At 63.4% G+C, this 13,227-nt stretch overlaps 4 protein-coding genes across 4 annotated transcripts in view; 2 read left to right on the top strand and 2 right to left on the bottom strand.

Annotated features, from left to right (window-relative positions):
• The window catches only part of EMIHUDRAFT_113005 (hypothetical protein), a gene marked incomplete at both ends in the record, with an annotated part of 6,264 nt that extends 5,875 nt beyond the window's left edge, over window positions 1-389 (top strand). Inside the window, one exon of the mRNA XM_005783247.1 lies at window positions 363-389. Within this exon, the coding sequence (XP_005783304.1) occupies window positions 363-389 (27 nt within the window). The remainder of the gene's footprint in view (window positions 1-362) is intronic.
• Window positions 390-2,412: 2,023 nt separating this feature from the next.
• EMIHUDRAFT_456412 (hypothetical protein) lies at window positions 2,413-5,298 on the bottom strand (the record flags this gene model as incomplete). Its single annotated transcript, XM_005783246.1, has 8 exons — window positions 2,413-2,909; window positions 2,979-3,043; window positions 3,165-3,196; window positions 3,297-3,486; window positions 3,873-3,996; window positions 4,176-4,232; window positions 4,515-4,644; window positions 5,258-5,298. The coding sequence occupies 8 exons, from the start codon at window positions 5,296-5,298 to the stop codon at window positions 2,793-2,795; spliced, it is 756 nt and encodes a 251-aa protein (XP_005783303.1). The 3' UTR covers window positions 2,413-2,792.
• A 1,337-nt stretch (window positions 5,299-6,635) lies between these two features.
• Window positions 6,636-8,902, bottom strand: EMIHUDRAFT_232274 (hypothetical protein; the record flags this gene model as incomplete). The annotated part of the gene is made up of 3 exons (XM_005783245.1): window positions 6,636-7,628; window positions 7,716-7,844; window positions 7,907-8,902. 3 exons carry the CDS (start codon window positions 8,900-8,902, stop codon window positions 6,636-6,638), a joined length of 2,118 nt encoding a protein of 705 aa, XP_005783302.1.
• Window positions 8,903-9,673: 771 nt separating this feature from the next.
• Window positions 9,674-13,051, top strand: EMIHUDRAFT_456411 (hypothetical protein; the record flags this gene model as incomplete). Its single annotated transcript, XM_005783244.1, has 12 exons — window positions 9,674-9,699; window positions 9,768-10,085; window positions 10,236-10,386; window positions 10,594-10,690; window positions 10,800-10,903; window positions 11,225-11,272; window positions 11,864-11,932; window positions 12,085-12,156; window positions 12,225-12,261; window positions 12,470-12,528; window positions 12,606-12,657; window positions 12,969-13,051. Coding segments are annotated over 12 exons (1,116 nt in total), but the record flags the coding sequence as incomplete, so codon positions are not given.
• Window positions 13,052-13,227: the final 176 nt, after the last annotated feature.

Below are 13,227 nucleotides of genomic sequence, written 5' to 3'. Positions count from 1 at the left end.
GTCCTCTAGCAGGGCTCACAATGACCCTATAGTGTGGGGGTGTTCCTGGCGAGTTGTGATGAGTAGAATTAGACTAGCCAATACTATTTTGAAGTTCATATATGAAAATACCAATTGCCTATGTGCACGTCTCCGCGGCGGCGGCCCGGAGGGGGCCCAGCGGAGCGGTCAGAGCAGCACTGCGCCGGCCGGCGAGCGACTCTCGACTAAAGAACGGGCTCTATTGAACGGCCTCAAGGTGCTCTCTAGGGCTGCCCTATTCCGCTCGCCCGGCTACGACGCGGCGGCAGCGGCGATGGCCGCGGGGTCGGCCCGGGCCGAGCGTTTTTGATCTCTGGGTGAGTGGGCGCCCGCCCGACTAGGTCCAGCCCTGGGTGGCGCAGATCTGACGTTTTGTGACATCGTCAGATCGGTGTTTTTCTCGTTGTTTTGTCGCTCGCTCCGCTCGCCACCGTTCTCCGGCCATGGCCAGTACCCCGCGTCTCAGTGAGACGCGGGGTACCATCCAACTCCGGTCGACGGGCTCGAATGCGCTCAGCCTCAGGAGGGACAAAACCGCGCGAATTCTGCACGCCTCGCTGCACCGCTGGCTTGACTGAATCAGGCAGCAGCAGGCTGCTGCTGCTGCCACAGCAGCAGTCTGCTGCGGCCCTAATACGCAAGTTGATGACTAGCAGCACTGCCGGGGGCATACGAGCCGCCACAGCCGGTGTGCGGCCGTGCACTGCCACCTGCCCGCGGCTACGCACAATGTGCGCTCGCATTGGATGAGCCCTGCTGATGGACCTGCATCGCCTAGCTGCACGAGAGCAATGCCGCAGGCAGTGGCCGTGGCATACACTGCGAGCACACTTGGTGCAGCTGCGAGGTGCAGCAAGAGCACGTCGTTCCTGCCTCTGATGCCACTCTCGCGGCTTGCAGCGCGTCACTCGCGCATGCTCTCCAGGAGCTATGGCGGGCGCGTGTGTGGGGCTGTAGCCTGTGTTTGGCCGGTTCTGACCCGTTTACTATCAGTATCATGTCCGGGCCACAAAATATCGCACACGGGTAGCGGCTCAGGGGCCCAGTAAGTCGCGGAATCGCCAAATGTCACAACCTGCGCCACCCAGGGCTGGACCTAGTCGCCCGCCGCCTCTGAGGGGTCCGGGCCCCCTAGACTTAAAACAAAAACAAAATCGAGAAGCAGTCAAAAACAGCCTGCGAATGCGGCGCTGCGTCTCGCGCCTTGGGCTGGGTTCCAACTCTTTACGGGGTGTGGTAGGATTGCATCGATCCGCGGCGTGCTACCTCTCTGTACAGTCGCAGGCTTATAAAAATTTTCCTGGGAGGAGCTGGCATGATGGCGACCGCACAGCTCTCTCCCGGCGTCGCCTTGCTGTAGCCGGCGTTGCTGTGCCGTCGCATGAGACTCATGTAGTTACCGCACATCGACGTCCAGACAGATGCAGAGTCTCATATCTCTTGCTACTCATGTTACAGTAGTCTGCTTTCCGTTTGCGTGTCACTTTTCTCACAGAACCTTACAGATTTATCGCTTTGATGTGTGTCACTTTTTCAATATCCGATCGCTTCGCGCATATCGCGGGCCGGTAGTGATGGCTCAACGAGACACATTGCAATAGGTCTAGGGTACCCAAACTCCGGGCCGGTGTGCGGGGAGCGAACCTTGACGACCGCCCAGAAGCTTTCTGAGCGAACCAATCGGGCCAGGATCATCAGCATATGTCCCCTCCACAACATCGTGGGCGTTTGAGCGGTATTTGAGGAGCACCGCGACTCTGAAGTTCGGCCGGGCGGTGCCTGACGAGGGATCTCAGGACCGAGCTTCTCCATGATAGTTCAAGGCGACGCAACAAGCTCGCCGCCTGTGACTAACCTCGTGGCTTCTACCCTTGCTGTGGCGAGGCGCGATCGGCCTCTCCCAATTCTCTTCTAGGGAGACGGGCATCACCACCCCGCAGAGGCGGTTGCTGGTGATGGCAAAACAAAACGATGCGCCCTCCCTCCCGACCCACGGGAGCTTACTTGGCCTGGCCTGCCACTGTGCTATGCTCTTTCTCTTGCGAGAGCCTTTCGTTGTGAAATTCTCTTCTCGCATAAGCTTCTCTATGCTCTTTCTCTTCTCGCATAGCTTCTCGGCAGCGCCCACTCTTCCTGGACTTTGCGTGACTTCTCCACCTTCTGGAGTCCACGAAGACGCCATCTATTCTTCACCATACTCGTCCCCCTTTCTTTCTAGCTCGCCGTCACGCGCGAGCGGGATGAGTGGGTGTTTGTGCGCGCGCGTGCAATTGAGCTTTACATCCCGACTATAATTGAGCCAACTATGCAACCCATTGTGGCTACCTTCTACATTCACCCAGGGTGGGCTTCGGGGGCATGGACCCGAGGCGAAGTCAAGGCCCTTTCGGCTCGAAAATCAAACAAACCCAATGAAATATTACACGAGACTGAGGAAGACGAATACGGCGCAACCGGCGCCCACGATCGTGCGTGCGCAGAGGAGCGCCGACACGATCCGCATCCGGACTTTGAACGCGCATGCGAGGCTCGAAACTCCATGGGGGCAGAACAACTCCGCGCTGTGCACTAGGGCGGAGAGGCTCGCCAGCGGTTGGAGCGACGAGATCGCGCGGCGTCCGGAATGGGGCGGGGCGAGGGCGAGGGCGAAGGGGGGGCGACAGGGCAAGTCATGCGGTCATAAGTAAATGCCCGGAGGCGAGGGCGCGTGCGGCCGCAGCGACGCCCCCGCTCCCGCAGGGCGCACAGGAGAGCAAGGAGGACGGCGGGCCTCAGATGAGGGAGGCGACGCAGTTGCACTGTGCGCCCGCCAGGCTGAGCATGCCCGCCTTGCCCATCGCGTTGTCTTTGGTGGCGACGACGTACTCGGTGGAGACCGTCTTGAGCGCCTGTCCACACACACAAAATATGAGGTGCGTGTTTCGTCTTAACCTCGAGAAGTGGCCCGTCTTGAGAGCCTCCGTGACCGAAAGGGTGCCGAGGGCGGACGACTTGCGGCCGGAGAAGGGGAGGTAGTCGGGGCCTGCAGTACGAATACGAGGGTGTGAGGACGGTATCGTGCCCCGCGTGTTCGGAGCGACGCGTGAGCACAGGGGGTACGAATACAATGAACACACGCTGAGACGAGGAATGCAGCGGAGTACGTGCCCTCTCGAGCGCTAGTCGGGGCGCGAGTCTCCGTGTTGAGCTTCTAGGATTCGACGCCGCGCTGGCACTGCGCGTTGATGTTGACGCGTCCGACTGAGTTTGCGAGGGCGTCGAGCAGCGGCGCGCACTTGACGACGTCGCCGGCGAAGACCGAGGCCTGCTGCCCAAACGTGGACTGCGCGAGGTAGGCGTACACGTCGTCGAGCTCGCGGAAGGGGACGACGGGCACGAGCGGTCCGAACTGCTCCTCGTGCCAGACCCGCATCTTCTCGCTCACCTGCGTGTTGCAGTCACCGGGGCGCGCTCTCGTGGGTGGGCCTAGGCAGGGCAGGTGGGGGCGGGGGGCGCTCCCATCTCTCCTGTGCTAAAAGGGTGACTGCCCCTTCCCATAGTCTCGGAAGGGGGGGGGGGGGGGGGCTCAAGCTAAGCTGTTTGATTCTCGGGGGGGGGGGGGGGGGGGGGGGGGGGCCTAACATTAAATTTTTTTTTTTTCCCGGGGGGGGGGGGGGGGGGGGGGTCTTGGACCTGCACAATCTGCTCGCGAACCGTCTTCAGCTCCTGTGGGGGTTGGGTACCAGGAGTCAGCGCACGGCGGAGAGGGGGGCGGCCGGGGGCGGCGTGGGCGCCTTGACGAGCTCCTCGATCTTGGCAATCCGGTGTTCTGGCGTGGCGAGCGCCCACTCGCCTAGAGGCGTGTCTCGGACGCGTCCGGGACGTGTCCTCGAGAAGGGCGCCGGCCGAGAGGAAGGGGGGCTCGCCGCGGCCGTGGCTCCACGATGCGACGGCCGCGTCGAGGGCCTTGAGCGACGCCGCCTCGTCCATCCGAGCCTGCCGCGGGGAAAAGGGGAGCAGCGGAGAGGGAGGGCTGAGAGGGGAGGGCTGAGAGGGCGAGGCTTGAGGTGGCGAGGAGGGCAGCGGCGGGGCATGAGCGGGCCGCTCCTCCCCGAGGGCGACGCGAGAGGGTGGTGAGCGGGAGATGGCGGACACGCCTGGTAGCCGATGAGCACCTTCTCCTCCGAGCCGGCCGCCTGCGCCGGGTTGAGCCGGTTGAGAGCGAGTGCACGCTCGGCGAGCAGCCGAGGTGGGGTGAGTGGCGAGGGGAGTGGCGTGGGCCGGTGGGGCGGAATCGCAGCGGCGAGGAGATGTGTGTCACGGGTAGGGAGAGTCGAGACCGGCGATGTCTGGGTGGCGGCTGGCTGTGACTGAAGTGTGTGCTGACGTGGCGCTATGGCGGCCGCAGAGAGAGAGAGAGAGAGAGTGGCGCTTGACGGCTACGGAAGCTGCTCGGAGGCTAGCACACGATGCGTGTGCGGCAGTGCGAGTGTGGGTGAGGTTGGCGGGCTCACCTTGAAGATGGGTGCAAACACCTCCTGCACTGGGCCGGTCCACGGCTCGACCTTGCCGTTGCAGAGGACCTTGCGGCCGTCGACAAACGGCGGAGCGGTGGCGTCAGCGATTGGCGGCGAGAGGGTCATCCTGTGGCGGCGTAGGTGGGGCGGAGGGCGTCAGTCGCTGTTTGGTGGGCCGGGGAGGAGGTTGGGGTACAGCTGGTGCCTTCGATCAGATCGGGAGCACCAACGATGGTCCAGATTCTACGAATCCAGTGAAAGTTCTCGGAAAATTCCCTTTCCAAAAATACGAGGGAAGGAAGAACGGGGCCGAGCCGCACGACGAGAGCCGCCCCTCGCCGTCGATGAAAACGCTGCGCTGCATGCCTGCCGCAGCCCTTGCTGGCGGGTTGAACTCGCGCAGCAGCGCAGCAAAGCACAACCACGGCACGGCGCAGCCCTCGCCCACACTGACTGGCTGCGCCGGCCGGCAGCTCGAAGCCGCGCTCTCGCGCCCACAAGCGGATGCCCTCCTCCACGAGCGAGGAAGGAGCGGAAGAGCAGCGAGACGGCCGCGACGCGAGCGATGTCGATCGATGGGGCTGTGGCAGCGGGAGAACGCACACGAGGGGCCGATCGAACTTTCGGAGGAGGAATCCGGCCAGCACGGGCACAAGAGCAAGAGGGGTACCCGGAGAATCCCCAGCTGCGGAAACGTAGTGTCGCTCAAGAGGTGCGATGCGACGGTGTATCTCATTCACTTTATGCCACCGTTGCATATCCGGATATGCAACGGTGGCATAAAGTGAATGATACACCGTCGCAAAACTGCATTCCTGGGTCGTCCTGCGGAGATGCATCCGGTTTGGGTACCGGCGGATAGCAGGTGAACGCTAAGGTGGGTTTCGAACCAGTGACAACGCCCGTCTGGGTTTTTTGCGCCGAGTCGACCTGCGGGATTCGAACTCGAGACCCAATGCAGTTTTGCGACGGTGTATCATTCACTTTATGCCACCGTTGCATATCCGGATATGCAACGGTGGCATAAAGTGAATGATACAGATACTGGAAGCGGACCCCGTTAGCTCCGAGTGGTGGGGGGTCCGTTAGCTTCAAGACGTCCGTTAGCTCCGAGTAGAGGGGGCGTTCTGCAGTTAAGGGGAAACCTCGGAGACCGGTGTTTACTTTACGGCCCTTGCCCTGCGAACGCGCACCCCCAGGGCTAGGGCTCTCTTGCCCGCAACCCGATGCCAATCATCCGGCCCGCTGGGTGCGCTTCTTACGAGCTCCCCGGCCCTGGATGTGCGGTTGATAACTGCACTCCAAGTGCTCCAAGTGCTCTCTCACAGCACACTGGCACGACAAGGGCGCGGACTGGCGCGGACTGGCACACACACCGGCTCACCGAAGCTAAGAATTCAGTGCCCGACTGCCACCGCGACTGGCTCGGGCTGCGGAGAGTGCTCGGCTTGGCCTGGGCCTCGCGTGCAGCCGCTACGCCGCCGGTGCGAGCGGATGCGCCAGTCGCCTCGGCCGGCGCGGCGAGAGGAGGTGGAGCAAGCATCGGGAGCTGAGCTTGCGGGCATCGCGGCGGCAGCGGCCCGAAGCTGGACCGCCAGGCTGGAAATAGGCAAGCCCAACCAAGAGGTCGGTCGACCAGAAGAAAAACTCACAGAGCTCGACGCCCTCACGCCCGAGTTCGCCGCCTGAGCCTTAGCCGCGCCGGAGAGGTCTCTGTTCCGAGTCTCCAGAGCCGGCCGCCACCTGCCCCGCGTCACAGTCTGGCCTCCCGAGCTCTTCGCCTGAGTGCACGCAAGGGTGTGTATCGGCCTTTCGACGACCGTGTGTGCCTCGCGGCTTCCGAGCGGTACCCGCCCCCTGTCCGGTCTGCTGCAGTGCTGGGCTGGAGCGACGCCTGGACACAACGTGAGTGAGATAAACGGCATAGATTCTTCAGATAAAAAATACACAACTCTTTTGTCTTACCAGCCTGCGAGGTAGGTTCGACCTTTCGAGCGCACTTTGGGGTCTTTGCGCTCAATCCACCTCTCTTTTTTGTAGGAAAATGCACGACACACACAGCTAAAGTATAGCTCTGTCCCGGGATCTGAATTTCTGATCCATGCGCTTTGCCGTATATTATATGGTGAGTCGGCCGCTCTCGGCCACACGGCGCCCGCCTCGTCCCCAAGCGCGAATGAGCGGGCACGACCAGGGAAGCAAGTTCACCTGCAGCACCGCAATGCCGTGCCCCGGCTGCGGCCCGTGCTTCGCATCGAGTGCATCTAGCAGTGCCGCCTGGCCCGCGAGGCCGATCCGATTGAAAAAGGCGTTCACGCGACATCCCTGACCCGCGGCCGGGAGGGCAGCCGCGAGTGCCATCGCGCCCTCGTCGCTCACGTCACAGAACGCCAAGCTCAGCCCATGCGACGGCTTGCCGGTCGACAGAGCCGCAGCTAGCGCCACTGCCCCCTCGTCGCCAATAGGCGTGGCAGCGACGTCGAGCGTCTGCAGCGCCGGCGCCACGCCGCGATGGAACACGCCGCAGAGCGCGCCGACGCCGCGCGCGCCGAAGCGGTTTGCCGCTACGTAGAGAGCCTCAAGCACCGGGAGCGCGCCGCCCTCGAGCCCTGCCGCAAGCTCCGCCACGCCCTCGTCGTCGAGGCGATTCCCAGCTACGACGAGGGTCCGGAGGCTCTCGCAATGATTCAGCGCCTCCGCCAGCAGCGCAGGGCTAGTCCACGCGTCGCCACGCACGAGCGGCAGCCCCGTGTAGTCGAGCTTCTCGACCGTTCCCAGCACTGCCTTCGCCGTCTTTTCGTAGAGCGCGAGCACGGTCGTCGAGTCGGCGCCGTTGGTGAAGCGGCAAGTGGCGAGCAGCGTCGCCATGCGCTCCGGAGTCGCGGGGAGCCGCCGCTGAGCGCCGCCGTCGTCGCTGGCGACGTCGATGACGAGCTTCCACTTGGCAAAGCCCAGCGAGGAGGGCTTTGCGCCCAGCTCTGCCGAGCAGCGCTCGAATGTCGTCCAGCCGCGAGTGTCGTAGGTCCGGCTCCGGTCAAAGCCGGCGGGCAGCTCGTCGGGCAGCTGCGTGAGCAGCACGACAGTAACCGAGGCGTGCGCGTACCAGAGGTCCTAATGCGGAATGTAAGGCCAACGTGCCGTGAGAGCGGTGCATGTTGTGGCGCTATCGGGCTGGGAAACGGGCTGGCGTGTGCTCACCATCGTGTTTTCCAGCATGCGACCGAAGGCGGCCTTCTCTTCGCCCGACCGGCTCGCCTCATACGCGCGCCGCTCGGCAAATAGCGCCGGATCCCTCTGGTAGCCCGAGGACCAGTCGAGGAACACGCCCTGCGCGAGGCAGGAATGAAGTGACGGTGAGGAAGAGAGTGGCGATAGGCAAGGCGCCTCACCATGTCCGAGAAGCCGTAGTCGCGGCACGCGCCGAGCAGGCCGCGCCCGCCGTAGAGGCCCCGCTGCTTGCGGGAGAGCAGCTGGAGCTGGCGGCCCTCCCGATCTGGATGCGCGGCTTCGAGCCAGCAGTAGGAGACGGAGATGATCGGGAGCAGCCCGTCGGGGTTGCGCTTGCGGCCGAAAAAGCTCGCGAGCCAGCCGAGCAAGGACGAGAGGGAGGGCTCCTTGATGAATCGCTCAATGGCCTCCTCATGTCCGACGGAGTTGAAGCCGCGCCTGGCGCCTTGCTCGATCCGCCTCAGCTGAGCAGAGCTTAAGAAGGCCTCCTCTGGCAGGTCCTGCCGCCGCGGGAGCACGCCGCCCCGCTCTGCCAGCGCAATGAGCCAGTTCAGACTGATCAGCCGCACGTCTCCCGGTCGGACCTTCTCGCCGTCGCCCTCGAGGGCAGCCCAGACGAAGGCGTGCTCGCGGTAACGGGCCCCGTCGTCCGTGCTCTGAGCCGCGGCCATTCGAGGTGCTGATGCAACGCAAGGCGCCTCGCGGTAGCGGGCGCCGTCGTTGGTGTTTGCGCGCGGCCGCTCGCGAGCGTGAAGACCGGCCTCGGTGTCGGGGAGCGTTGGCTCGCGGTTCGGGAGCTGTGGGGCGCGCCGGCAGAGGCTGTAGACGGCGAGGATGAGGGGATTCCGGAGGAACAGTTGCTCGAACAGCAATGTCGCTAAGAGTAAGACGGCGATTGGCAGGTCGACGAAGAGCACCATCGGAATCAGATATGGAAGGCGACCCAAGGCGAGGTGGGCGGGAGGCATGCCGACACCACTGTCGGAGCTGCAGAGGCCGAGCGCGATAAATGGCGAGGAAACGAGAACGATGACTGGAAGGATAATCAAACAGAGTGCTAGCCAGAACACGAAGCCCACGAGGGTCTCAACGCACGAGCGCAGCAGGCGGGCGGCCGTCATACACAGCGTCACGAGGGTCTCAAACGAGAGCAGCATGCGGCGCAATCTGGGCAACGTCAAAAAAAAATTCCAGTTTACTTTTTTTGAGCTTTTCTCTTGCAGATTACTGGCTGTGTGTCTTGTGAGCTTGTTTGTGTCTGTGTGTCGCTCGTGCGTGTCGTCATCATCTGTCCCGCGTCCACCCATACCGCGTTGGTGTCCAGTCCGAGCCTGGCTGTTCTTCACCTTTCTACCTACCTACCTACACACACACAATCCAGCTTGCAGATTACTACACACCCACGCAAACCACCTTGCAGATTACTACTCATCACACATTCATGGCAGATTACGCGGAGAGAGAGAGAACGTACGCACATGTCAAAAACACGAGAGAGATCGCAGCGCGGCGTTTGTGAGCCGCTCGAGCGGGCTAAGAGAAGCGCAAGTGGAGATAGAAAGATTACGGTACTGTTTGATTGATGGGAAGGCGAAACACAGTCCGACCCAACGACTGGGACACCAACGCAGTATGCGGGCGTATGGGTGGACGCTAGACGGGCGGTGACGGTCACACAGGAGCGACACACAGAACCACAAGACAAGACACTCAGCCAACGTAGCTGCCACACATCCTGAGCGAACTCCCCTAGTGCGGCCGGACGTACTGTGCGCCCGGGCGTCCCCTACACGGCCAGAGCCCGAATCTGAATTGCGGAGAGTTTTACATGAAGCTTCGACCGCTCGCGTCGCCCGTCCTCGCGCTGCTGCGGCGCCTCAGCCCGCCACCGCCACCGCCGCCGCCGCCCGTGCAGTCACCGCTGTGGGATGGCCTCGCTCCCGCCCTCCTCGCGGTGCTCGTGTGCTGGCTGCTCCCGGCGCTGCTGTACGTGCGCTTTGCGAGGGAGGGCACTGCCACCAGCGCAGGCGCCGGCTCCGCCGCGAGAGCCGGCGCCGGCCGGCACCGCGGCGTGCTGTACGGCTCGCTCTCCTCCTTCCTCTCCGTCACCGCGATGGCCGTCATGTTTCCGTTCATGCAGGTCCGGCGCGACGCCCTCGGCTGTGACGCGCTGTGCCAGGGCGGGCAGACGTCGCTCCGCTCGGCGCTGACGCTGGTCGGCGCGGCGGTGATTGGGCGCGCGTCGGACCGCGTCGGCCGCGTCCCGATGCTCTGGGTCGGGACCGCCGCCTCCCTCGCTTCGATCGTCATTTCGCTGTGTAGTGACTCGCTGACGGGCATGTGGCTCGCCGCCCCTAGAGGCGAAATACGTGTTTCATGTGCCCCGACTAGCGCCCGAGAGGACACGTATTCAGCCGTACTCACGCGGTGCTCTGAACACACTGCACAGTACCGTACTCCCGCCCTGATGTCGGCGTATTCAGCACGTAGGCTCGCCGTTGTCCCGGCCGCGCTGCTCAACCAGAACTTCTCGGTGTGCAAGGCGCTCTTCTCGGACTACATCGACGAGGCGGGCGGCACCGACGCCGACAAGGCCGGCGCCGTCGGCAAGCTCGGCATGGCGGTCGGCTTCTCCTTCATGGTTGGCCCAATCCTCGCGTCGGCGCTGATCTCCGACTACCGCCGGGCGCTCCTCCCCTTCTTATTATTATGATTAGTAGTAGTAGTAGTAGTAGTAGTAGTAGTAGTAGTAGTAGTAGTGGTAGTAGTGTCTCCGACTACCGCCGGGCGCTCCTCCTCTTACTATTCTAATATTACTGTTATTATCTCTGTCTCCGGCTACCGGCAGGCGCTCCTCCTCTCCGCGGCCATCACCGCCGCCTCCTCCGTCTTCCTGCTGCTCCTCCCCACGCCCTCCAGGCTCTCCAGGCAGCAGCGCGGCGGCGGTGGCGGCGGGTCGTCCTCCGCCGGCCTGACTGGCTCTCCTCCCTCCACCCGTCCTTCAGCTGCGCGGCGCGTGTTTCTTTTGTGGACTCGGAGAGCCTCTCTCTCTAGGCTTCCTCTCGCTGCCCGTGCTCAAGCTCCGCGGCGCGCAGCTGCTGATGCTGGTGCGGCTGAAGATGGCGCTCGCCTTCCACATGTTTGCGCCCGTCTGGCAAGTCTCGATACGGGCGCGCTATCTCCCCATATCTCCCCATATCTCCCCATGTCTGGCAAGTCTCGATACGGGCGCGCTATCTAGGATCCGCTCTCTAGGACCCCCTCACCCGCAGGGACACCTCCACCTGTGGCCCTGCACCTAAACCTCCGCCCTAGCACCCTCTCGGAACCCTCTCGGAACCTTCTCGGAACGGGCGCGCTTCAACCTGTCTTCCTGTACTCCGGAACCCCTTTCGGAACCCTCTCGGAACCCCTCTCGGAACCCTCTCGGAACCCTCTCGGACCCCTCTCGGACCCCTCTCGGACCCCTCTCGGACCAGGCGCGCTTCGACTTTGGGCCGCGCGACCACGCGCAGTTCATGGGGCTCGTGGGGCCTAGAAGCGGAAGATCTCCCCACATCTCCCCACACCTCCCCGCATCTCCCCATATCTCCCCGTATCTCGGGCCCTAGAAGCGGAAGATCTCCCCACATCTCCCCATATCTCCCCGTATCTCGGGCCCTAGAAGCGGAAGATCTCCCCGCATCTCCCCACACCTCCCCACATCTCCCCATATCTCCCCGTCTCTCGGGCCCTAGAAGCGGAAGCTCTCCCCACACCTCCCCGCATCTCCCCACACCTCCCCACATCTCGCCACTCGCTAGAAGCGGAAGATCTCCCCACATCTCCCCACACCTCCCCACATCTCCCCATATCTCCCCGTCTCTCGGGCCCTAGAAGCGGAAGATCTCCCCACATCTCCCCATATCTCCCCGTATCTCGGGCCCTAGAAGCGGAATCTCTCCCCGCATCTCCCCATATCTCCCCGTCTCTCGGGCCCTAGAAGCGGAAGATCTCCCCGCATCTCCCCATATCTCCCCGTATCTCGGGCCCTAGAAGCGGAAGCTCTCCCCACATCTCCCCGCATCTCCCCGCCGCACTGGATTCGGTACTCTGGAGGTGTGGTACCCCGCAGGCTTGTCGGCCTGACCTACGCGCTCTCGCAGGGGTTCATCGCGAAGCCGCTCGTGCGATCGTTCGGCGACAAGGCGCCGCTCGGAACCGCGGCGGATCTCGGCAGATCTCGGCGGATCTCGTGCGGATCTCGGCGGATCTCGGCGGATCTCGTGCGGATCTCGGCGGATCTCGGCGGATCTCGGCGGATCTCGCTGAATCTCGCTGAATCTCGCTGAATCTCGAGGTGTCTCGGCTGCTGCTCCTCTGCATCCTGGTCCTCGGCGGCGCTCGGCCGCTCGCGCTCTACACGCAGTCGGTGGGGGTTGTCTACGCGTGCTACTTGCCATTATTAATTATTATTAATTATTGTTAATTATTATTCAGGTGGGGGTCGTCTACGCGTGCTACGTGCCGATGGTGAGTGTTATGGGGTGTTTATGAGCAGCCAGCCATAACAGCCATAACACCTGTTATGGCCGCTCCCATAACCTTGTCTGGGGCCATAACAGAGGGCCCAAGACCAAGTCCTCTCTGACGGCACTGGGCTCACACTCCTCTGCACTCGGCGGTGAGCACCGCAAGCGCCCATCTCTCCATCGTCATTCAAAGAGTGGATGATCAACAGGTGGTTGCACTCGGCGTGATGAACACCGCAATCACGACGGCGGCCTCGCGGCTGGCGCAAAAGGAGCGGCGGGGCGGCTCTTACGGCCGCGTCCCTCCCCCCACATCTCCCCACGTCTCCCCGCACCTCCCCCACCCCAGGAGCAGCTGGGCGGCTTTTACGGCGTGATGGAGTCGGTCGAGAATGTGGCAGGCTCGCACGCACACACACACACACACACACACGCACACACACACGCACACACACACACACACACGCACTCACGCACTCACGCACACACACGCACGCACGCACGCACATCCCCCCACATCTCGCCCACATCTCGCCCACATCTCGCCCACATCCCCCCACACCTCCCCCACATCTCCCCCACACCTCCCCCACACCTCCCCCACACCTCCCCCACACCTCCCCCACACCTCCCCACACCTCCCCCACACCTCCCCCACACCTCCCCCACACCTCCCCCACACCTCCCCCACACCTCCCCCACACCTCTCCAGGCATGGTCGGCCCTGCGCTCGGCGGGCTGCTGGCCAGGGTGGACGGCTTTCCCGCCACCCTGGCCGCCGTGGTCTGCTTCTACGCGGTGCAAGACTCCCCGAGATTGGCCGAGAGCCCCCGAGAGACGTCGCAGCGGCCTGCTTCTACGCGGTACCCTCCTCCTCGCAGGGTTCACACACCCTTGGGGGTAGGGTACCCTACCCAACCCGCGGCACCGACGAACCCGCAGGCCGCCTTCGTGCTCGTCGCACTCTTCTT

Source organism: Emiliania huxleyi (assembly GCF_000372725.1).
Source record: "Emiliania huxleyi CCMP1516 chromosome Unknown EMIHUscaffold_180, whole genome shotgun sequence".
Lineage (NCBI taxonomy): Eukaryota > Haptophyta > Isochrysidales > Noelaerhabdaceae > Emiliania > Emiliania huxleyi.
This window is presented reverse-complemented; position numbering and strand designations above follow the sequence as displayed.